A 25,196-nucleotide genomic window follows, 5' to 3' on the forward strand; every position below is an offset into this window, starting at 1 on the left:
AAAAGCCCATGAAAAAACTGAATGAGGGTCATCTTGTAATATGATTCCACTTACAGAAACTACAAGACCTTACACAGTGATCAGTGGTGTGCTGTGGAATTTTCTAGTGTTCAAAAGCAAACACAATCCGTTTTATCCTTCAGATTTCTTCCTGTTAGTGAAGACAAATTTTCCTCATAGGATCTTGTAAAGCAGCATTTGCCAACCTTTCGGATCTCACGGACCACCAGTGGTCCGCAGATCACCAGTTGGCGACTGCTGTTCTAAAAGAGCTACTGGGGCATCAGGTGGAGGTCGTAGAGTAACTTGGTCTCTGAGCAGATGGTTGTATGGGAATCCCAGAGTTCTTTTTTGACTTGTATTTGGGGTTTTCAGATTCAGTAACCTGCAGTAGCTATAATTTATTGAACTCTATTATGTGTCAGGCATTGTGCCAGGTGATTTTATTTCAATTAATCTTCAATCCATTCCTGCTCCATAGACACTACTTTCCCCCTTTTTCAGGTGAGGAAATTGAACCTCAGAGAAATAACTTGCTGAAATTATGTAGCGGTTTGTACCCAGTGTGCTAAAATATTTGACATGTAGATATATGATTATTGATTTATGTTTTGTGGGTGTATGTAGCTACTTAAAAAAAAAGACTGTCTTGTCTTTAGATTATTGTCTGAGTGGAAATGTGATCATTTTAGTGAGAACAGGGTTGTGGGGCCATGGTTCATGATGAATCTTTTTGTTCATGCTACCTGTTCATGATTGTTGTGCTGTTATTTTCATTGTGCATTACCATTTCTCGCTTTCACTCTTTATTTTAATGCAGAGAGAAAAGGATCAGCAGGAAGGGAACACTGGTTTGTTCAGGAACACCGTGAAGAATGAAGCCAGTGAAAGAAGAGCTATGATAACTCCTGCTCTCCGAGAAGCCCTTACTAAACAAGGTGAAAGCCCTTAAGAATTGTTGTTATAATACTATGCTTTAAGCATTCTAATTTAATACCTGAAAGCAAAAGCATAAAATTGGGATTGCCAAGGGCAGTGGTTGGCAAACCGCGGCTCGGCTCACGAGCTGCGGTTTGCTGCTCTGTTGACTAATGAGTTTGCTAACCACTGGCCAAGGGGAAAGTAGGTCGTGAAGTCCTTCTCTAGCCCAGCGTCTGTGTTACTGTGCCGGTTGTAGCTGTCTAGGGCAGGGGTGGGCAAACTTTTTGACTCGAGGGCCACAATGAGTTCTTAAACTGGACCGGAGGGCCGGAACAAAAGCATGGATGGAGTGTTTGTGTGAACTAATATAAATTCAAAGTAAAGGAGCGGAGGGGAGAGCAAGAGAACCCTCCGCTCTTTTGGCTCCGCGGGCCGGATAGAACAGCCGAACGGGCTGGATCCGGCCCGCGGGCTGTAGTTTGCCCACGGCTGCTCTAGTCCGTAGTCCAACGCTCTATCCACTGAGCCAAACCAGCCAGGGCAATAATTCTGTTTTATATCCTATGTTAGCTTATTAGTTATTGCACTGTTTGTTATTTAGTGGTTATTTGAGGTTTTATACTAGATCTCTTTATCATATCATAGTATGTCTTTGTGTGGTGGTACACCACTTCATGCATAGTAGAGCAACCTTCAATAGTATATTTTCTCCTTAACCTCTATGCAGTTGTTATCATATGTTTTACTTTTTACATATGTTATAAACCCTATGCTACATTGTTATTATTTATTTTGGTTTAGTGAATTATCTATTAAATATTTAAATAATTAGAAACAATTAATATGTTAACTTATGTGGTTACCACTTTTGGTGCTTTTCATGCCTTTGTGTAGATCTGAGTTCTCTCTGATAGCTTTTCCTTCTGCCTGAAGGACTTATTTAAGCATTTCTTGTGGTGTAGGTTTGTTGGTGATGACATATTTTAGCTTTTGTATATCTCAAAAAGACTTTATTTTGCTTTCATTTTTGAAGGATATTTCTGATGGATATAGAATTGTAGGTTGTCAGCTTTTTTCATGTCATGTTGTTCCACTCTTTGTTTACATTGCTTCTGATGAGGGCTCTGCAGTCATCTTCTATTTGAACCTCTGAATGTAATGTTTTTAACCCCTAGCTATTTGTAAGATTTCCTCTTAATTACTGATTTTGAGCAATTTCATTTTAGTGTATCTCAGTGTAGTTTTTTTTCATGTTTCTTTTACTTGGGATTTGTTGAACTTCTTGGTTCTATGGATTTATAGTTTTAGTTAAATTTGGACAAATTTTGGCTGTTATTTCTTCAGATATTTTTTGTCACTTCCTCTCTCTTCTCTTCTTTGGAAATTCCAATTACATATATTATAGGCCACTTGAAATTGATACACAGTGCACTGATGTTTATTTTCACCTTTTTTTTAAAAATATGTTTTTATTGATAGAAGAAGGGAGAGGGAGAGAGAGATAGAAACATTGATGAGAAAGAAACATTGATCAGCTGCCTCCTGCATGCCCCCTACTGGGGATTGAGCCCAGAACCTGGGCATGTGCCCTGACTGGAAATCAAACCTGCAATCCTTTGGTGCACACGATGACTCCCCACCAACTGAGCCACACTGGCCAGGGCTACTCTTTCCATCTTTTAAAATTCTTTTTTTCTGTCCCATTTTACATTTTGGATAGTTTCTAATGCTATGTTTCCAAATTTAATTTAGCAGTCATTTCTTCCCTAATGTCTAATCTTCCATTAATTCTATCCAATGTTTTTTGTGTTTTTTTTTTTTTTTTTTTTTTTTTTTGTTTTTTTTTAGCGTAGACATTGTAATTTTCATCTCTAGAAGTTCAGTTTGCGTCTTTTTTTTTTTTTTTTTTTAAATATATTTTATTGATTTTTTACAGAGAGGAAAGGGAGAGGATAGATAGCTAGAAACATCGATGAGAGAGATACATCGATCAGCTGCCTCCTGCACACCCCCCACTGGGGATGTGCCCGCAACCAAGGTACATGCCCTTGACCGGAATCGAACCCGGGACCCTTCAGTCCGCAGGCCGATGCTCTATCCACTGAGCCAAACCGGTTCCGGCCAGTTTGCGTCTTTTTATATCTTCTATGTCTCTACTTATATTTTCAAGCCTAGGGAACATAGTTATAAGTGTTTTTAATGTCCCAATCTGCTAACATTTGTGTTATTTCTGGTTACTGGATAATTTTCCTCATTATTGGCCATGTTTTTGTATCTATTTGCATGCCTAGTAATTTTTTATTGGATGCTAGATCTAATTTTACCTTATTGGTTACTATATATTTTTGCATTTCTATAAAAATTCTTGAGCTTTGTTCTGGGAGTAAAATAAATTACTTGGAAGCAGTTTTGAACCTTTTAATCTTTTATGGCTTGTTAGGTGAGACCAGACCCAGCTCTATACAGCTAATTATTTCCCCACATTGAGGCAAAATACTTCTATGTACTCTGCCCAAAGCCTTGTGAATCTGGAAGTTTTTCTGTCTGGTTGGCACAGTTCCCAGCTGGCTGTGAGCACCAGGTACACATCTAATCCTGTCAGATGGTTCGTTCCCATTCTTGGGTAGTTTTTCTTTCACATATGCACTAAGCAGGACTCATGCATATACTTATAGGAATCATCTGCAGACTCTTGAGTTCAATCTCTGTAACTTTTGTCTCTCAGGTACTCAATCCTGCTAACTCTAGCCATATGGGCTCCTCATACTCTTACTTCCATGTCCTCAACTAAGGGAGAACACTGAGCTTTATCTGGGTTTCTGCCTTACTGTAGGGCCTTGACACTTTTAAGACAGAAAGCTTGGGTAATGGTAGGGTTCATCTTTGGTTTCCATCTCTGGGATCATCATTCTTTGTTGCCTGACGTTTCTTATCTTGAAAACTGTTGTTTTACATATTTTATTATCCATATTTTGGTATTTCAGGCGGGAGAGTAAACCATCTGTTACTCTTCTTTATTTTTTTTAATTTTTTTAAATTTTTTTTTAATTGATTTTAGAGAAGAAGGGAAAGGGAGAGAGAGATAGAAACATCAATGATGACAGAGAATCATTGATTGGCTGCCTCCTACACGACTCCTACTAGGAATCAAGCCCACAGCCCGGGCATGTACCCTGACTGGGAATTGAACCATGACCTCCTGATTCATAGCTCAACATTCAAACACCGAGCCACATCAGCTGTGCACTCATTTTACTTATTTAAAATGAATCATTTTCTTTCTCTCTCAGATGTTGATAAATGTTCATTTCACAGAATAGAATTATTAGTTATGTACACAAACCACCAAATGTTCTCACAAAACAGAATATGGGTGAAAACAATTATCTTGACCTTGTGGCATTTCATAAATGAATTATTAGCATTGTGGTAAAATAGGACAAATTGAGCTCTTTAATGAATAGGCACTCCCACATTCATGAGAATTTTTATGAGAAATATTAGGCAACTCAAATCTTTTTTTTTTTTTTTTTGCTTGCTGTCTTTATTTTTTTTATTTTTTTAAATTTAATAAATCTTTATTGTTCGGATTATTACAATTGTTCCTCTTTTTTCCACCCCATACCTCCCCTCCACCTGGTTCCCACCCCACCCTCTGCCCTTATTCCCCCCCCTTACTGTCCTCATCCATAGGTGTAAGATTTTTGTCCAGTCTCTTCCTGCACCCCCCACACCCCTTTGTCAGTCCACTCCCTTTCTATGCCCCTGATTCTGTTATATTCACCAGTTTATTCGCTTCATCAGATTTTTTATTCACTTGATTTTTAGATTCACTTGTTGATAGATATGTATTTGTTGTTCACAATTTTTATCTTTACCTTTTTCTTCTTCTTCCTCTTCTTAAAGATACCTTTCAGCATTTCATATAATACTGGATTGGTGGTGATGAACTCCTTTAGCTTTTTCTTATCTGTGAAGCTCTTTATCTGACCTTCAATTCTGAATGATAGCTTTGCTGGGTAGAGTAATCTTGGTTGTAGGTTCTTGCTATTCATCACTTTGAATATTTCTTGCCACTCCCGTCTGGCCTGCATAGTTTCTGGTTGAGAAATCAGCTGACAGTCGTATGGGTGCTCCCTTGTAGGTAATTAACTGTTTTTCTCTTGCTGCTTTTAATATTGTCTCTCTGTCTTTTGCTCTTGGCATTTTAATTATGATGTGTCTTGGTGTGGTCCTCTTTGGATTCCTTTTGTTTGGGGTTCTGTGGGCTTCCTGGACTTGTAAGTCTATTTCTTTCACCAGGTGGGGGAAGTTTGCAGTCATTATTTCTTCAAATAGGTTTTCAGTATCTTGCTCTCTCTCTTCTTCTGGCACCCCCACAATTCGGATGTTGGTATGCTTGAAGTTGTCCCAGAGGCTCCTTACACTGTCTTCAAATTTTTGGATTCTTTTTTATTTTTGCTTTTCCAGTTTTTTTTGCTTCTTTGTATTTCAAATCTTTGACTTGATTCTTGCGATCCTCTAGTCTGCTGTTAGATCTCTGTATAATATTTTTTATTTCAGTCAGTGTATGCTTAATTTCTAGTTGGTCCTTTTTCATATCCTCGAGGGTCACACTAAATTTATCGGCCTTTTCTAGGAAATTCTTGAAAAGCCTTATAACCGTGGTTTTGAACTCTATATCCAGTCGTTTGCTTTCCTCCATTTCTTTCATTTGTGATCTGTTTCTTTGTCTCCGCATTTTCGCTGCTTCCCTGAGTTGATAGAGTGGCTTTGTGTGCTAGGTGTCCTATAGGGCCCAGTGGCTCAGCCTCCCCAGTTACCTGAGGTGGACACTCTTGGTGCACCCCTTTGTGGACTGTGTGCACAGTCTTGTTGTAGTTAAGCCTTGATTGTTGTTGGTATCACTGGGAGGAATTGACCTCCAGGCCAATTTGCTGTGAGGATCAACTGTGTCTAAGCTGGAAGAACTTCTGTGCTGGAGACACCCTTATGGTAGAAGACTTGCAGAAGTCTCTGTGCTCAGCTTGGATGGGGCAGAGTCCCAGGGCGGAGCAGACAGCATTGGTTTCTCATCAGCCCTGCCCTAATAGGCCCCTGTGTCTCAGTGTCCCTTGGTAATCGCTGCAAGCATCTCTGAGAGAAAGCCGCCCTTGAGTTCCGCCCGTTGCCAGACAGTCCAATTTCTGCCCGAATGAGTCTGGGTCCCCAGAGTCTCGCTCGGAACTGGAGTTCAGTGCAGTCAGGAGCTTTTGTCTCCCTCCCGGTTGAGAAGCCAGCCGTGTACTCATTTTCCCGCCCTCTCCTTGTGCGGCTTGTGACCTCTGCCTTCTGCAGTTCCTCTGAGTCTCAGTGTGCTTTTCTCTTTCCTGACAGTCCAGTTTCACCTCGTATGAGTCTGGGTCCCCAGAGTCTTGCCCGGAACTGGAGTTCAGTGCAGTCGGGACCTTTTGTCTCCCTCCCAGTTGAGAAAGCCAGTCGTGTGTACTCAGTTGCCCGCCCTCTCCTCACGCGTCAGTACCTCTGCCTCCTCCAGCTCCTCAGAGTCTCAGTGTGCTTTTCTCTTTCCTTCTAGTTGTAGATTTTCCACTCAGCCAGCCTTCCTGTGGTTCTGGATGATGTTCATTTTGTCTTTTAGTTGTAGTTTTGAAATTGTTGTGCGAGACAGCAGTTTCAGTGTTTAACTATGCCGCCATCTTGGTTTCTCCTCACTCTTATCTTGTTTAGAAGCAACTGCATGTTGGATTATCTTGGCATTGTGGTCAGCCACAGGTTTCTCGTTTTTGTACTGTGTAGTGTTTTTTTTATACCTAGCTAAATGCAAAATTTTGTAGAGCCCTATATATCTTGGAAGAGAATGATATAAATAATATAATATAGAGTGTAGTTTCTATAATAGCGATATGAACAACACATAATGTGGGAATCCAAAAGAACTAGAATTTTCTCTGGGAATCTTTTAAATGTTTATTCTCTGTCTGAGATTAGCTATTCAGTTAGACATGGTTTCATCTTCAACTAGATAAGCAGTGCTTTGTTTATTTATATTCAGGATGTTTACATAAATGTGGAAGAGGATAAAAGACAAAGCCCTATAATGTTGCCACTAGAGACTTGTAATCCAAATTGACATTGTTCCATTAATCATTACTGTGCGTATGGATGTTTAACCAGCCAATGATCTACTTATGCCATCATCCAGACTGTATTTCTCCATTTACCTCATTTGTCTGGAAGTCAAGAGTCTTTTTGTGCAAGAGACTCGTAATTATGGCTTATTACTTGAAGCCTCATGAGAAGCTTTATTAAATGTTTTTGGAAGTCAGAATGTTCTACTTGTTTGCTCTACTAGTTTGTTATAAAAGGAAATAATGATTGTTTTGGCATGGCTTTCCCATGCTTTTCATGTTTTATGTGCCTCAAAAATTTTAAATGATATGTTGTAGAGTGGTGCTGAAAATTCACGTTAGGTCCTAGAATTTGATTTTTCTACTTTTTTGAGCAATATTTCTTTATTTTAATCTCCTCTTGTCCCTCTGAATCTTTTTTTTTAAATGTTTTTATTGATTACAGAGAGGAAGGGAGAGGGAGGTAGAAACAGCAATGATGAGAGGGAATCATTGATCAGCTGCTTCCTGCATGCCCCCTACTGAGGATCGAGCCCACAACCTGTGCATGTGCCCTGACCAGGAATTGATCCATGATCTCCTGATTCATAGGTTGATGCTCAAACACTGAGCCAAACTGGCCAGGCTGATTCTTCATTTCAAATATATTGTTACTTACTTTTACTTTATGGCACAGCCTGTGGATCATTTTTATAGCTGTTCCTTGCATCTTTGAAAAGCATTTCTGTAGTTGTTAAGTGCAGTGCTGTGTGTCCTTGATTAGGTTTGCTGTGCTGCTCAGATCTTAGAGCTCTACTGAGTTTGGTCTGTGAGATCTGTTAGATACTGAGAGATATTAAAATCTCTTCCTATGATTTTGGATTAGCCTATTGTTTATGTATTTTGAGAGTATGTTTTTAGATGCATACACATTTTAAATTGTTTTATCATCTTGGTGAATTAAACTTTTAATGATTTCTGCCACTGGGTTGTTGTCTACCTTCATTTAAGCAATGGAAAAAGATTTTGCTTCTTTTATAAGCACCTTCTGATATAAGGCTTTGAATCAATTCAACTTTGTGTTCACTGTTTTTCCATTTAGGTTATCAGTTGATTGGGAGCCATTCTGGGGTGAAGCTTTGCAGGTGGACAAAGGTATTTGTCTTTATGCACTTTTTGTGTGGCTATTATATGAAGTCAATGAATTTTACCATTTTAAAGGTACGATTTATATTTAATAGTATGTAATGATTTTGAATGAATTTGTTAAATGAGTTCAGCAAATTTTTATGGATGTAAAAAACCCGTATCCACTACTCCAAAATAGAAACAGAGGCATGGATACATGGAACAGACTGACAGCTAGCTGTCAGAACGGAGCGGAGTGGAGCGGGGACTGGATGAAAGAAGATGAAGGAGTTAGCTAAAGAACATATATGCATAACCCATAGACACAGACAACAGTGTCGTGATGGCCAGAGGAAGGGGGCCTGGGAGTTGGGTAGAGGTGGGCAAAGGGGAGGAAAATGGGGGTTTTGGTAATAGTGTCAATAATAAACATAAAGATTAGAAGAAAAGATATAGACTATTTTTCTTATCCCATAAGTTTACTTGTGCTTATTTCTAGTTAATACCCCCTCCTCCACAGTCAGGAAACAGTTGTTCTAGTCGCTCACTATAGTTTAATTTTGCCTTTTCTAGAATTTCATATGAATGGAATTATATCATGTGTAGTTTTTATTTTTGCCAAGTAGCTTTTTAAACTCAGCATAATGTATCTTAGATTTGTTCATGTTGTAGTATGTATCAGTAGTTCATGCCTTTTTATTGCTCAGTACTATTCAGTAATATGAACATATCAGTTTTTAATCTCTTGATAGACATTTGGGTTGTTTTTCAGTTTTGGGCTATTAATGAATAAAATTGCTATAAATGCTTTTTTGTGAATGTACATTTTAATTTCCTTTGGTACATACTTAGGAGTGGAATTACTAGCTATATATTTAACTTTATAAGAAGCTCCCAATCTGTTTTCAGTGTGGTTGTACTATTTTATACTTGCATCAACAATGCATGAAAGTTCCAGTTGCTATATATTCTCACCATCATGTGGTATTTCAGGTCTTTTTAACTTCAGCCATTCTAGTGAGTGTGAAGTGGTAGCATTGTGGTTTTGTTTTGTTTTATTTTTCCTGGAATGCCTCTGCCCTCAATGCTATAATCCACAGCTGACCTTTGCTTAGTACTTCAACTGCCTTGATGGTCCTCTCCAAGGGAACCTGCTTCTCCAGAGCCTGTTGTTTTCAGAATATTGTATATTCTCAGCATTTCTCTGCTGTATCCTTTTAGTGCCATCTGCTCCCTAGGCCAGTTGCTATCATTTGTGGATATCTGAGAAACTTTTCTTCCTTTTTTCACTCCTATTACTCTGCTTTCATCATGAGGGATTTGAACATTCCAACTGATGACACTTCCAACACCTGTCATTCAACATACTCGTCATTGTCTTTTTTTTTTTTTTGTAATGCCTCTAACATCCCACATTTGTTTCTTCCAATCCAGTGATTTTCAGTAATGTCAGACTCAATGCCTTCTGCTGATAACCAATATTTTGTAATATCCCTTTTACTATATAGCTAGGTTAAATTTACAGATTTACAAATATAATCTCACCTACATAATTTTTAAAAGAATCAGTGTTTTCCCCTAGCTATAACATAAAGAGAGAAAAAAGGAAGTACTTTATATTAAAACTAGAGGCCCGGTGCACGAGATGTGCACTTGGGGGGAGGGGATCCCTCAGCCCAGCCTGCGCCCTCTTGCAGTCTGGGAGCCCTTGGGGGATGTCCGACTGATGGCTTAGGCCTGCTCCCTGAAGTGGGCCTAAATCAGCAGTTGGACATCCTTAGCCCTGCTGTGGAGGCGGGAGAGGCTCCTGCCACCGCTGCTGCGCTCGCCAGCTGTGAGCCCGGCTCAGGCCTTCTGGCTGAGCAGTGCTCCCCCTGTGGGAGCGCACTGACCACCAGGGGTCAGCTCCTGCGTTGAGTGTCTGCCCCCCGGTGGTCAAGTGTGCGTCATAGCGACCAGTTGTTCCACTATTTGGTCGATTTGCGTATTAGCCTTTTATTACATAGGATAGTTTGTATTTCTGTATGAAATGCTAGTTAGAAGGGATAATGAAACCATCAGCTTTTATGATGAACTAGAGGCCCAGTGCACGATTCATGCACCAGTGGGGTCCCTCGGCCTGGCCTGCACCCTCTCGCAATCCGGGACCCCTCAGGGGATGTCGGACTGCTGGTTTCAGCCTGATCCCCGCAGGCCAGGCCATGGGACCTCACCAGTGTACGAATCTGTGCATTGGGCCTCTAGTATGCATATAAGATCTTTGGTTAATCTTTTCCCACCCTCCTCCCTTCCCCCTTCCCTCTGAGATTCATTAGTCTGTTTCATTTTTCCATGCCTGTGCATTGAGTGTCTGCCTCCTGGGGGTCAGTGCATGTCATAGCTTCCGGTCGAACAGTTGGACATTTAGCATATTAGCCTTTTATATATATATAGACTAGAGGCCCGATGCACGAAATTCATGCAAGGGGCTTGGCCCTCGCAGCCCTGACTGCCTCAGCTGGCCCTCGCAGCCTCTCGCAGCCCCTTGCAGCCTTGGCCGGCCCTTGCAGCCCCAGCTTCGTCCGGAAGGTTGTCTGGACGGTCATTCTGCTGTTCGGTTTAATTAGCATATTAGCTCTTTATTATTATATAGGATAAGTTTAAGAGAAGTTTATAAACAGTCTAGAAGTTATTCTGTACAATAATTAATAACAAGCCAGACTAGCCCTAACTGGTTTGGATCAGTGGATAGAGCATCGGCCTGCAGACTGAAGGGTCCCAGGTTCTATTTTGGTCAAGGGCACATGCCCGGTTGCTGGCTTGATCCCCAGTAGGGGACATGCAGGAGGCAGCCAATCAATGATTCTCTCTCATCTTTGATGTTTCTATCTCTCTCTCCCTCTTCCTTCCTCTCTTAAAAAAGACAACAACAAAAAACAACACCCCCCCCACACACACAAAACAAGCCAGACTTATTTTATGTAAAGTAACAAGGAAAGAGGGAAATAGCCTTAATTGAAATAGAGCTAACACAACAGCAAGTCACAGACTTTCAGAATGGAAAAATGAGAAAGTTGGATGTCCTTGCAAATGAGTGGGTCTTCATTTCTGTATTGAATCAGGACAATTTCTATGTTGTGACTTAGGAGGAGTAGTGATGTATTGTTACTGAAAATATATTGCCTGTCTTGAAATTCCACATCTTGTTGAGTTGAGATCTGCATTCTGTCATTAATTTGTAACAAAACTTGGGCAACAATATCCTTTAAGTGACAACGGGAATAGAGGATGGATTAGAAACAGAAATGGTAGTAAGAGTGGCTGAGCGAAGTGTGGTGATAGTTTCAGAGTAAGATTTAAAAATGACAGACAACCCTAAAATAAGCAAATTCAATTTCAAATAATTATTGCAAGACATTTTTCATCATTGTGCTATAAAAATTAATATATAGAATGACGATAGTACTTTTTAAAACAACTTTGATTAGTGAGAACCCTGCATTTCATGTCTAATTAAATATTTGGCTTCAAGTCTACCAAAGCATCTCAGATCTCTTCTATAATGCATTTGTAGGTGATGCCTACACATATTATGCAGATATGCGGTTATTTGGTTAGTGACTTAAATACTAGAAACAGTATTGTTTTCTGTGGCATTTTTTTTTTCAGACTGGTGAAATTTCTTGTGAAATTTTACATTAAAAAAAGGTGTTTTCTTTCCTCAGTTTGTATAGCAGCTGCATTATTAGAAAATTCAGTATATGGATAAATTGTGCAGAAAATACTTTATTTGTAAAATGAAGTCGGTATCTAGGTTTAAATAATTATAATCAGGTTTTTCACAAGTATGGAGGTCTGGTGAGTAGTTTGAAAGGAAGTAGACTTTTTTTCCCACTTTCTTTTTTTTTTCTTTTTGCATTGGACTATCCTGAGCATTGCATAAGATGTGAAAACCTTGGCCCCACCTGCTTATTGCCAAGAGTGCCTCCTAACCATCGTGAGAACAAAAATAGTTCCAGGGATTTCCAAAATACCCTCGGGGGTGGTGTGGGCCCCATTGAGAACCTCTGCCCCAGTCTGTTTTTATTGCCACACCCGAGATTCAAGCTGTCTGCAGTGCAGTTAGTTTTCTCCCTCTACTCCTGCCTTTCAGTGAACCTCTCCACACTGTCTCCCTGCCCAGTTTATCTGACATTAACTAGATTAATCTCTGAAGTACAGGTCCCATCCTGCTGCTTCCTTCTGGAAGCCTACAGTGACTTTCCATTATTTCTAACTCAACATATCCAGCTGGACGTGTAATAAGCACCTTGAACTTAACATGTCAAAACTGAATTCCCTATTTCCTCTCCTAAATCTGTTCTCCTCAGTCCTCATTCATTAGTTAATGGCAACTATTTTTTAATTGCTCGGGCCAGAAACTTGGGAGTCCTTTTTACTCTTCTTCTTCTTCTTTTTTATTACCCTCCCACATTTATTCCATGAGCAAATTTTTTCAAGACATATCCAGAATGCAACTTCTTTTTACCAATTATACTGCCATACCTTGGTCCAAATTACTGTAGTATGTCCCTTTTTATTTCAGTGATCTTCTAATTGCTATTCTGGGTCCACTCTGGCCATTATCCACTGTCTGTTTTCTACACAGCAGCCAGATGTTTCAGGTCATGTCACTGCTCTCAGAACCTCCAGAGGTTCCCATCTCACTCAGAACAAAAGCCCAAGTCCTCAAGGCCCTGTATGATCTGCTCTTCTGGCTTCAGTTTAACCATACTAGCTTTCCTGCTATTCCCTGAATATATGGAGCCCAAAGTACTCTCTGGCTTTCTGGCCTCTGTCTGCTCTCTTAGATCTCTGCTCAGAGAGCTTGGCAGAGAGGCTTTCCTGTGAAATAGCAACCTTCCCTCTTACTCTCTACGCTGCTTGGAATTTCTACATTATGCTTACTACAACTTAATAGATTATATCTGTGTGTATTCTGTCTCCATCCAGACCCTCCTTAGCTGGACAACTTCTGACCCCGTGTTCAGCTTTATTTTCCATTTTAACCTTCATACAATGTGTCCTGCTTCTCTTCCCCACTCTAATCTCCACCTGACCAAATCCTGCCCATCTGTGTCAGTCAGGAAAACAGAAAACACCCTGGATATTTTAGCAAGAAGAGATTTAATATGCTTACCAAGCCATTGGAAGACCTGGGGTAGTGAAGGTCAAAGAGAATTGCTTTGCTTTGAGAAAAATAAAGAAGTGTTAGACTCACAGGACACTGCTTCAAGTAACCCGAGCTGCTGGCAACATTAAAGCGAGTGTCTCCCAGGAACTTCCTTGGAAGCTGCTGCAGACCGATGTTTGCTGTATGCCCTTGTGTCTGCCAGCTGCTGCCATAGATGAATAATAGTTTCTCCCTTTTGCCTTCTAAATCCATTTGCTTCTCATTGGTGGAGTCTAAATCAGAACCCTTCAGACAGGGAATCAGAAATACTGTGTTAGGGTTACTAGTCGCTGCTTAGAAGGGCAGGCAGGGCTGAATATTAACAGCACAGACTGCCTCTTTGGATACTCAGCATCTATTCACACCCTTCTACCTGTAAAACATTTGCTTCTGCCTAACTTGTTGCAACTATTACACATACAAGGGAAGATGCATTCACTCTGCCTTTAAAAGGGAGAATACTCTTTTGAGATCCTATGCCTGATTGATGATATATGGATAACTACTACTGACCCATCTAAATATAAAGAGCCAGGAGCCGTCACATCCGAAACAACTGAACTGACGACCGAACAGGCTGAGTGGGGCGACAAGGCTAGCAGGGGGGTTAGTGAGGGACAGCCAAACGACTGAGCAGTAGGCTGCGTGGAGCGACCAGGCCAGCAGGGGGGTTAGTGAGGGACGACCAAACGACTGGGCAGCAGGCTGCGTGGGATGACCAGGTTGGCAGGGGGCTTAGTGAGGGATGACCAAACAACTGAGCAGCAGGCTACATGGGATGACCAGGCCAGCAGGGGGGGGTTAGTGAGGGATGACCAAATGACCGAACAGTAGGCTGCATGGGGCAACCAGGCTGGCAGGGGGGGCAGTGAGGGGCACCCAGGCCGGTAGGGGGCACAGTTGGCAGCAACCAGGCCAGCAGTGGGGGCAGTGAGGGGTGACCAGGTTGGCGGGGGGGCAGTTGGGGCGACTAGGCCAGCAGGAGGGGGCAGTTAGGTGTGATCAGGTTGGCAGGCAGAGGCAGTTAGGGGTGATCAGGCTGGCAGAGGGGGCCGGTTAGGGGCTATCAGGCAGGCAGGCAGGTGAGCAGTTAGGAGCCAGTGGTCCTGGATTGTGAGAGGGATGTCCGACTGCTGGTTTAGGCCTGATCCAAATGATTGGGCCTAAACCGGCAGTCAGACTTCCCCCGAGGGGTTCCGCATTGGAGAGGGTGCAGTCTGGGCTGAGGCCCCCCCCCCCCCCCGTGCACGAATTTCATGCACTGGGCCTCTAGTCTTATATAAAACTAGAGGCCCGGTGCTCGAAATTTGTGCACTCTGGAAGTGCCTTAGCCCAGCCTGTGCACTCCACACAGTCTGGCAGCCCTCAGGGGATGTCCAACTGACGGCTTAGGCCCCCTCCCCGTGGGCCTAAGCCATCAGCCGGACATCCTTAGAGCTGCCACAGAGGTGGGAGAGGCTCCTGCCACTGCCGCTCTGCTCGCCAGCTGTGAGCCCGGCTCAGGGCTTCTGGCTAAGTGGTGCTCCCCTTGTGGGAGCACACTGACCATCAGGGGGAAGCTCCTGCATTGAGTGTCTGCCCCCTGGTGGTCAGTGTGCGTCATAGTGACTGGTTGTTCTGCCGTTCAGTCGATTTGCATATTAGCCTTTTATTATATAGGATAGTTGGAGGAGAGAGTGAACATATGTATCAAAGCAAGGAAGACATTACGGATTGATACAGCTCTCCTCATATTTGTACCTGGTCACCTGGTCATAGTTGGTATTTATCACTTTTTTTCTTTCACTAACTGGGCCATGTTTCCTTTGTGTTCCATCAATATCTTACAGTATGATTCTTCCTTATCAGGTGGGTAATCCAGTCTGTCAATGAAGAGTTGAGCCAGTAGTGGCCCTTCCTACAATCCTAACTTTTACTGCTGTATAGGGGAGTATAAGAGATGCCCCAGAGATCCCCTTGGTTCCTGACAGAATGTTTGTTTCTATGGCATGAGGAGCTCAGAGGAGCCTGGCTATAGAGTTCACTATCAAGAACTTTGGAGGGTCTGCTATTTTACCCTACTCACAAGCTAACATGTTAGCCTGGCAGAGTTTCATAGTGTTGGCAGAGGGTACAGGATTCCTGGGTTAAAGACAAAGCACAGCAGACATCTTGAGCTTCTATGTTCACATTGATTCCTTTGCCCTCCAAATGCTATGAGGGTGATGTGGAGGTGGGCCCAGGGGAATGCTGGCTGCACAGTGCATTTACATTGCAGCTTAGGAAACCCCCAATCTTATAAAAGGGTTCCTTGCAAACCTGTCCACCTTTAACTGGGAGGGAGACATTATCTTTTTAAAATTTTCAATTATAGTTGACATTCAATATTATTTTATATTAGTTTCAGGTATGAAGCATAGTGGTCAGACAATTATATAATTTATGAAGTGATCCCCTCCCCCCCCAATAAATCTAGTTTCACTAGGCACCATACATAGTCATTACAATATTATTTACTATATTCTCTATGCTGTACTTTACATCACCATGACTATTTTGTAAATATCAATTTGTACTTCTTAATTCCTTTATCCTTTTTACCCAGCCCACCCAATCCCTCTTCCATCTGGCAACCCTCAGTTTGTTCTCTGTATCTATGAGTCTGAATCTATTTTGTTTGTTCATTTTGTTCTTTAGATTTCACATATACTAGTAAGTGAAATAATACGGTATTTGTCTTTCTCTGTCTGACTTATTTCACTTAGTATAATACCTTCTAGGTTCATCCATATTGTTGAAAATGGTAAGATTTCTTTCTTTTTATGGTTGAGTAATATTCTACTGTATGTATGTTCTTTATCTAGTCATCTATTGATGGGTATTTGGGTTGCTTCCATATATTGACTATTGTAAATAATGCTGCAGGGAACATAAGGGTGCATATATCCTTTTGAATTAAGGTTTTGTACTTCTTTGGATATATACCTAGAAGTGGAATTGCTGGGTCAGTTTTATTTTTAATATTTTGAGGAACCTCCATATTGTTTTCTATAGTGGCTGCATCAATTTGCAATCCTACCAACAGTGCATGAGGATTCCCTTTTCTCCACATTCTTACCAACACTTGTTATTTGTTGATTTATTGATGATAGCCATTCTCAGAGGTGTGAGGTAGTATCTCATTGTGGTTTTAATTTGCATTTCTCTGATGATTAGTGATGTTGAGCATCTTTTCATTTGGGAGACATTATCTTTATTTTGCTGGTCAAAAAGCAAATCCGCCCTCTACACTGGATGGATATACCCTATCTTCCAAGGCTGTTTGCCCTATAGATTGTCTGGAACTAAAGTTGAGTTAAGAGGTGCAAAACCACCATAGAGACTTGTTCATTGATACAACTTCTCTGGAATATGGTGGAAGCATTCTTCCCTTGGGAACTTACAAACTAGAGTCAGTGTTCTGTGGATGAAAGGCAGCAATGGAGTGAGTGGTGTACTGGTGGTAATAGTGAGAGGAGCCACATGTATATCCATCTCTATAGCTCTGTCCAGTAGGACTTTCTGCAGTGGTGGGAATGTTCGTATCTGCCTTATACAGTGCAGTTTACTAACTGTATATCTAACACCTAACCCAATACCTATTACTTGATACCTTGCCACATACCTGCCTCACCATGTAACTCATACAGCTACTAACCATGTAGCTATTTAACACTTGAAATGTGGTTGGTGTGACAAGGGAATTGAATTTTAAATTTTATTTAATTTTAATTCATTTAAATTTAAATAGCCACACATGCCTAGTGGGTACCATATGGGATGGTACAATTGACCTTTTTACCATAATTCATAACTATCTAAAGCAGCTTTCCTTTTTTCCTATAATAGGAAGTAGCTTTTGACTATTTTTTGATTCCAAAGCTCTTTTTCTGTATCTCTCAGAAAGCAGTTACCAGTTTCTTCCTCATATACAAATGTTATGCATATGCCTTATTGCCCATTGGAATATATATACGTATATATGTATAAATGTATAAATGTATATATGTATATATGTATATATGTATATATGTATATATGTATATATGTATATATGTAGTAGTGAAACCATCACCAAAATCAAGATAACAAACACCACCTCAAATTTCCTGTGTTTCTTTGTAAACCATCTTTCTCTTTGCTCCTGTCCCCAGGCAACTGCTGACTTGCTTTCTGTCTCTGTATGTAAATTTATATTTTCTAGAATTTAATATATTAATGCATATTTTTTCATATGCCTGCCTTTATTTGGCATAATTATTTTGAGATTCATACATGTTTTTTGTGTATCAATACTTCATTTCTTGCTAAATATGTTCCATTGTATGGATATGCCCATAGTTTGTTTATTCATTTATTAATGGACATGTAGATTGTTTCTAGTTTTTTGCTGTTTTATATAAAGTCAGTTCTGTGAACACTTATGTACAAGTCTTTGGACATAACACTCATTTTTCTTGGGTATACACCTTGGAGTGGAATTGCTTAATCATATGTTTAGCTTTAGTAGGTATTATATGAACAGTTTTCCAAAGTTGTTGAACTCTTATTTCAATTTTAACATTAGTTAAAATCTTTGGTTTTATAATTATACCACTTTTTCCCCCTCAACAAAATTCTTGATTTCTATCATTGACATACTTATTGCCATTAACTTAAAACATTGGTTCTTAGTGTGATCTGCATTCCCTTTGGGATACTGGAGGTCAAACTGTTTTTATAATATTTCTGTAATACTGTCTTTTTTTGCTGTGAGACATTTGAACTAATAGTGCAAAAGCAATGGTGCATAAATGTGCTGACCCTTTAGAATGAATTAAGGCAGTGTACCATACTGTACTAGTAGTCAAGGTACATGTGCTCCCTGTTTATTTTTAAATGCCAGTTTCACGTAAGAATTACCTTGATGAAGTAGCAAAAATTATTAACTAAAAAAATCTCTACCTTTGAGTATCTGTACTTTTAATGTTTTGTATGAAGATATTGAAAATATGCATAAGCATTTTTGTTGCATAACAAAGTATATAGTTGTTTTCAGGAAAAGCATTTGTGCACTGAAATTGTAAGTTGCTGTTTTCATGGAATGTCATTTTTACATCAAAGAACAACTATGGTTATTGAAGCTTATTTATTTGGCAAATGCTTTTTTAAAAATAAAGTGAGCCTGCCACTTCAAGGAAACAACTGAAAATATTTGTTGCTAGTAATAAAATTTGAGCTTTAAAATGAAAATTAGAATTTTGGAAAACTTACAATAGCTGTCATAAGTTTGAAAGCCTCCCAATAATGATGAGATAATTGTGATATTAAAAAGTGTGATTTTTAAAATGTTATACAATGAAATGTATTAATATTTGGAAGATATGCATAATTTAATGACCCAATATTTTTCAAATGATCAATGCATGATGTTATAAAATCATATTCAAAGTACAAGATAGGCAAGTAGCTTTTAATGTAACAACATATGAAATGTTCATTAATATGGCTTCAGATTCTACAGTGCAGCTAATCTTTATGAAACTACCACTTGACAAGTGTTGGTATAGTATTCACAATTTTCTGAAAAAGTTCTTAAAAGTACTCCACCTTGTTACTCAGTTGCGTATCTGTGTGAGGCCTGATTTTGTTCATATTGCTTAACTGAAACAACATATCACAGTAGTTGGAATGCAGAAACTATGTAGAATCCAGCTGATTTATACTACTTTTTGTTTTACTTTGTAATAGGCTTATAATTATCTTAAATGAAATAGTATAAAATTAGGTTCTAATATCTAATATGTACATATTGGTTGATATAAACCACATAAGTAAAAGTTCTTTGTGGTCTTGATAATTTTTAAGAGGGAAAGTCGTTCTTTGTACCTCCTTCCATTTGTAGAATGCATTTCATTAAGAGTGTACATTAAAATATGTTCTCAAGTTCTTTGAATAAATTGTATACTTGTGTGCTTATGGTAATAATTTGATATTTGGTTGATATAGTTCAGTTTGATGTCAATGTAAAGAATTAAAAGATTTATTTTGTTTTTTTGAATAGGTTAAACTTTTGATTTTCTAGGTAAAAACTATAGATTTCTATAAAAAAGGTGTATACAGTTGAAGGGTAATGATTTTTTTTTCTGGATCACTTATCACAGAATATGGTAAACATATATTAGATATCTAGAATCAGGATATTTGCCTATCCAGAGAACTGCAGTAATCACCAAATGTTAAAAGGATTTTGTTAAACTAAGCCAAAAAATTGATCCAGAGCTGTTACCTGTTACATTGAGTGTAAAAGCTTTTTGAAAACTAATAAAATTTCACTAATGTGAGGCATTTTGCCTTAAGGCTTGGAGGTGAACATAATTAGTATAAATGATGTAGGAGTCCATTAACTGGGTAGCCCTCCATGAGCCATGACTCCCAGTATTCACACGCTTAATTAATTCTCTAGGCTTGGCAATGCGACCAGCTTTGGTCATTGGGGTATCAGCAAGCACGATGCAAGCAGAGGCTTGATAAGCACTTGCACATTGAGCTTGTCCTCTTGGAATGCTTCCTCTGGGAACCCAGCTACTGGGCTATAAGGAAGCCAGTCTAGTACTCGAGTGAAGGAGGAGCAAGGTGCCCTAGCTAGCTAGCATCAACTGTAGAAATCTGAGTGCACAGCCCCCGCCAAATTCCATCTGAATGCAGTTCCATGAGTGACTTCAACGTACACCGCAGGGCGTGAATAAAACACCAAGGTGACCCACAGAATGAATAGAGAAAATAATACATATGTCATATTAAGCCACTGAGTTTTAGGGCAGTGTGTTATGCAACAGTAGGTACCTGAACCAGATGATATCGGCTACTTATAAGAAAGTGGTCATGGTTTGCTGCTGATTTGGTAGGTGTGGCAGGGAAACAGTCATAAAGAAGAATGACAAAATTTGAACGATGCAAAGTCCTGAGCCAAACTGAAGCAACTTACAGTGGATAGGGATTTAGATGAGAATGCTAAGAAAAGCACAGGAAGTGTGATTTTTTCTTCTTTTTTTAAAAATATTTTTTTTATTGATATCAGAGAGGAAGTGAGAGGGAGAACGAGATAGGAACATCACTGATGAGAGAGAATCATTGATTGGCTGCCTTCTACATGCCCCACACTGGAGATTGAGGCTGCAACCCAGGCACGTATCCTGACTGGGAATCGAACCATGACCTCTTGGTTCATAGGTCGATGCTTAACCACTGAGCCATGGAGGCTGGACTTTTTTTTTGTCTTCTTTTCTCAGTTCTGTCAAGGAGTATTTGCTGGAAAGATTAAGGGCCTGGCAAGCATTCTACCAAGTGCTTTGTGGCTTTGCTGTCTTCATTTTTTAAACCTGTATCATTTGAATGGAATACTGGAGAGTAGGAAATTCTTTCAGCCAGGAAAACATTACCCTAAGGATGCTGATGGAGGGGACTTGCCTATTTGATGATCACTTAATTTACTTGACAGTCTGTTTTCCTATCCTTACCATTGTATTGTTTTAGTCTAGAAAATAAATGACATATTTATCATAAATATGTGTATATATGCATAGCTCATATATAGCTTATATAGTATATACACTAGAGGCCCAGTGCACGAAATTGTGCATGGATAGGGTCCCTAGGCCTGGCTGGCGATCAGGACTGATCTGTGGGGCGACTGGTAGGGCAATTGGGGGGGGCGACTAGTAGGGCGATTGGGGGGGCCCCCGCTGTCACCCGCCTTGGCCGGCCTGGCCCCTCACTGGCCCCTCCCCCTGTTGCCACCACCACCGCCTGTCGCCTCCTCTCTCTGTGGGGTGACCGGCAGGGTGATGGGGGGCCCCTGCTGGCACCCGCCTTGTCTGGCCTGGGGCCTGCAGGCTGGGGGCAGCTCCTGCATTGAGCATCTGCCCCCTGGTGGTTAGTGTGTGTCATAGAGACCAATCTTTCTGCCATTTGGTCGATTTGCATATTAGGGTTTTATTATATAGTATATGCACAGGTACAGCATATCCTATATAATAAAAGACTAATATGCAAATTGTCCCCTCCACCGGGAGTTTGACCAAGGGGCAGGGTCAGCTGGCCAACCAGCCGGTCCCCCCCATGACTGGCCCCTCCCATCAGGGCGGGGCCAGCCGGCCATCCTTCCGTGTCCCCTCCCCCTGGCCGGCCTGGCCTGATGGGCCCCGATTGGGGCGAGTCGGCTGGACCCACCCATGCATGAATTTGTGTGCCAGGCCTCTAGTGTGTGTGTGTGTGTGTGTGTGTGTGTGTGTGTGTGTGTGTGTGTATCTATATATAGCATTTATCATATATGATACAGCACTTTTACTTATCATTGTGGAAGGTAACAGGGATATGAGGGAGGCCTGACCTCATTGAATGTGTAATCAGCTTAATGAAAAGAGTCCTTCTCCTGTTTTTACTTTTATGTTTTTTCCTGTTTCCCTCTCCCTGGTCCCAAATAGAACTCCAATAAACCCAAACCCAGATCAGAAGTTGATTTGATAATAGCCTTTTTATATCCTTGTTGATTTTCTGTCTACTTGTTCTATTTCTTAGAAACTAATGTTGAAGACTCCAACCCTAATTGTGAATTTGTTCATTTCTCATTTCAGTTCTTGCCTCATGTACTTTGAAACTCTGATGTTAGGCGCATATACATTTAAGATTGTGATGTCTTCTTGGTGAATATATCCTTTTACCATTATGTAATGTTCCTCTTTATCTGTGGTAAGAGTCCTTGAAGTTTACATTATCTGATATTAATATAGCCATCTCATCTTTCTTTTGATTAGTGTTTGCATGCTGTACATTCCCCATCCTTTTGCTTTAACTTCCTTTAGCATTTCTCTTGGAGCAGGTTTGTTGGCAATGGGTTCTCTTAGTTTTTCTTCACCTGAGAATGTTTGTGTTTTGCTTTCATTCTGTTTTTTTCTTCATCTGAGAATGTCTGTTTTGCTTTCATTCTCTTAAGCATTTATAGCTGTAAATTTCCCCTTTAGCAACTGCTTTTGCTGCATCCCATAAGTTTGGTATATCTTTGTTTTTGTTCATCTTAAGTATTTTCTAATTTCCCTTGTGATTTCTTCTTTGATCCATTGGTTGTTTAAAAGTGTTTTGTTTAATTTTCACAATTTTGTGAACTTTCCAGTTTAAAAAAAATGTTTTTGATTTCTAACTTCATTCTGTTGTGATCAGAGAAGATACTTTGTATGATATTTATCTTTTAAAATCTATTGAGACTTAATTTGTGGCCTAACATATGTTCTCTCCTGGAAAATGTCCTTTGTGCACTTGAGAAAAATGTGTATGCTGTTGTTGTTGGGTGTAGTGTTCTGTATATGTCTGTTAGATCTAGTTGATTTATTGTGTTTAAGTCATCTATTTCCTAACTTATCTTCTGTGTTGTTTATTCCATTATTGTGAGTGGGATATTGAAATTTCCAACTATTATTATAGAGCTGTCTATTTCTCCCTTAAATTCTGTTCATGTTTTGCTTCATATATTTTGGTGGTCTATCATTAGATGTGTAAATGTTTATAACTGTTATTATTATTATTTTTTGCTGTACTGAAGCTTTTATTAACATAATGTCCTTCTTCCCCTCTTGTAATCTTTTTTTTAAATTTAAAGTTTGTTTTGTCTGATATTAGTATAGCCTCTTGTGGTCTCTTTGGGTTACTAATTGCATATGATATCTTCCATCTTTTAACTTTCAACCTGTGTGTGTCTTTGGATGTAAAGTGAGTCTCTTGTAGACACCATAGAGTTGGATCATGTGTTCTTATCCATCCTGTTAATCTTTCGATTGGAGAGTTTAACCCATTTACATTTAAAGTAATTATTGGTAAGGAGGGACTTGTCATTGTGCTATTTGTTTTCTATATGCCTTATTGCTTTTTTGTTCCTCATTCCTTGCATTCTTGTCTTTTGTGTTTTGTTGATTTTTTTTCTAGTGAAATTTTAAAATTTTTTCCTAGTTTTATTTTATGTATATGTTAGCTATTTTTCTTTGTGGTTACCGTGGGAATTACATGTAACACCCTAAAGTTATAACATTTTAACTTGAATTTATAGAAGTTTAACTTCAACAACATACAGAAACTCGGCTCTGTTATAGCGTTGTCACCATCCCTTTTGGTTGTTGGTGTCACAAAATTACTGAGCCCTAAAACATAAACTAATAATTTCTTTAAATGTATTAACCTCCTAAATTATATTGAAAAGAAGATTGAACCAAAGTTATAGTAATGCAAACTTTTCACTAATTAAAAAAATATGTTAGACTCTTAAATCATATAGAAAACAAAAAGTACAGTTACAAACATTGTTATAATAATACCAACTTTTATAATTGCCCATGTAATTTACCTCTTTTGAGCTCTTTATTTCTCTATATGCCTTTGGGGTACTGTCTAATGTTCATTTCTTCTTGAAGGACTTGAGCATTTCTTTCAGGGCTGGTCTAGTAGTCAGGAACTACCTCAACTTTTGTTTATCTGGGAATGTCTTGATTTCTCCCTCACTTTTGAAGGACAGCTTTGCCAGATATAGATTTCTTTCTTTTTTTTTTTTTTTTAAATATATTTCTTTATTGATTTCAGAGAGGAAGGAAGAGGGAGAGAGAGAGAGAAACATCAATGATGAGAGAGAATCATTGATCGGCTGCCTCCTGCACGCCCCCTACTGGGGATTGACCCACAACCCAGGCATGTGCCTTTGGCCGGAATCGAACCTGAGACCCTTCAGTCCACAGGCCAGTGCTCTATCCACTGAGCCAAACTGGCTAGGGCAGATATAGATTTCTTGGTTGATAGTTTTTTTCACTTAGCATTCAGTATATTGGTCCATTGTATTCTGGCTTCCAAAGTTTCTGATGATAAATTTGTAGATAATTTTATAATTTGTAGATAGTCCCTTGTACTTGTATATGATGATTCGTTTCGTTCTCGCCACTTTCAAGATTTGATCTTTGTTGTTGCCTTTGGAAATTTTTATTATAATGTGTCTTTGTGTGGGACTCTTTGAGTTCATCATACTTGGAGTTTGTTGAGCCTCTTGGATATTTATATTCATGTCTATTATCAAAGATGGAAATTTTTTAGCCATTATTTCTTTATATATTCTCTCTGCCTCTTTCTCTCTTCTCCTTCCAGGACACTCATGATGCACATGTTGTTCTACTTGATGATGTCCCTTAGGTTAAATGAGCTCTCTGCTTTTCTTCATTCTTTTTTATTTCTGCTCTTCAGCCTTGATAATTTCCATGGTCTTATCTTCATGTTACGGATTCTTGTGCGAACTCAAATATGCCTTTGAATCCCTCTAGTGAATTTTTAATTTAAATTATTATACTTTTCTACTCCAGAATTTCTTTGTTTTTTTTTTCTTAAGGCTTTTTCATCTCTTTATTGATATTTCCATTTTGTTCACACATCATTTTCTTGACTTTTTCCACATCTTCTTTTAATTCTTTGAGCATCTTGAGAACAGGTTTTTTTTTTTTTTTTTTTTTTTTAAGTCTGTCTAATATATCTGCCATAAAGTATTTTTCAGGGACAAATTCTGTTGAATTTTTATTTTCCTTTGATGGGCCATGTTTTTCTGTGTTTTTGCATGTTTTATGATTTTGTTGTTTTTGAACATTGGACAGTTGAATCTAGTAATGTGGTAACTCCCAGAGTTTTTGTTTTTTGTTATTTTTTTTGTTTTATTTTTGTAGGCTGTTTCTATACTGAGGATCAGGCTGAGTTGTAAACCTAATGTCATCTTATGTTTTATTCTGAGCCTTTCCTTAGGCATGTACAGTCACTTTTAATTTTTTCCCAAA

The 25,196-nt window shown here is 39.3% G+C and overlaps 1 protein-coding gene across 1 annotated transcript in view; it reads left to right on the forward strand.

Moving 5' to 3' along the window:
• LOC308252898 (S-adenosyl-L-methionine-dependent tRNA 4-demethylwyosine synthase TYW1) overlaps window positions 1-25,196 on the forward strand; it is a 145,889-nt gene that overhangs the window by 33,173 nt on the left and 87,520 nt on the right. The window contains exons 8-9 of the mRNA XM_080677741.1: window positions 821-938; window positions 8,131-8,183. Coding sequence (XP_080533867.1) covers window positions 821-938; window positions 8,131-8,183 — 171 coding nt within the window. The remainder of the gene's footprint in view (window positions 1-820; window positions 939-8,130; window positions 8,184-25,196) is intronic.

The sequence above is a fragment of the Plecotus auritus genome, assembly GCF_963455305.1.
Source record: "Plecotus auritus genome assembly, chromosome: 7".
NCBI lineage: Eukaryota > Metazoa > Chordata > Mammalia > Chiroptera > Vespertilionidae > Plecotus > Plecotus auritus.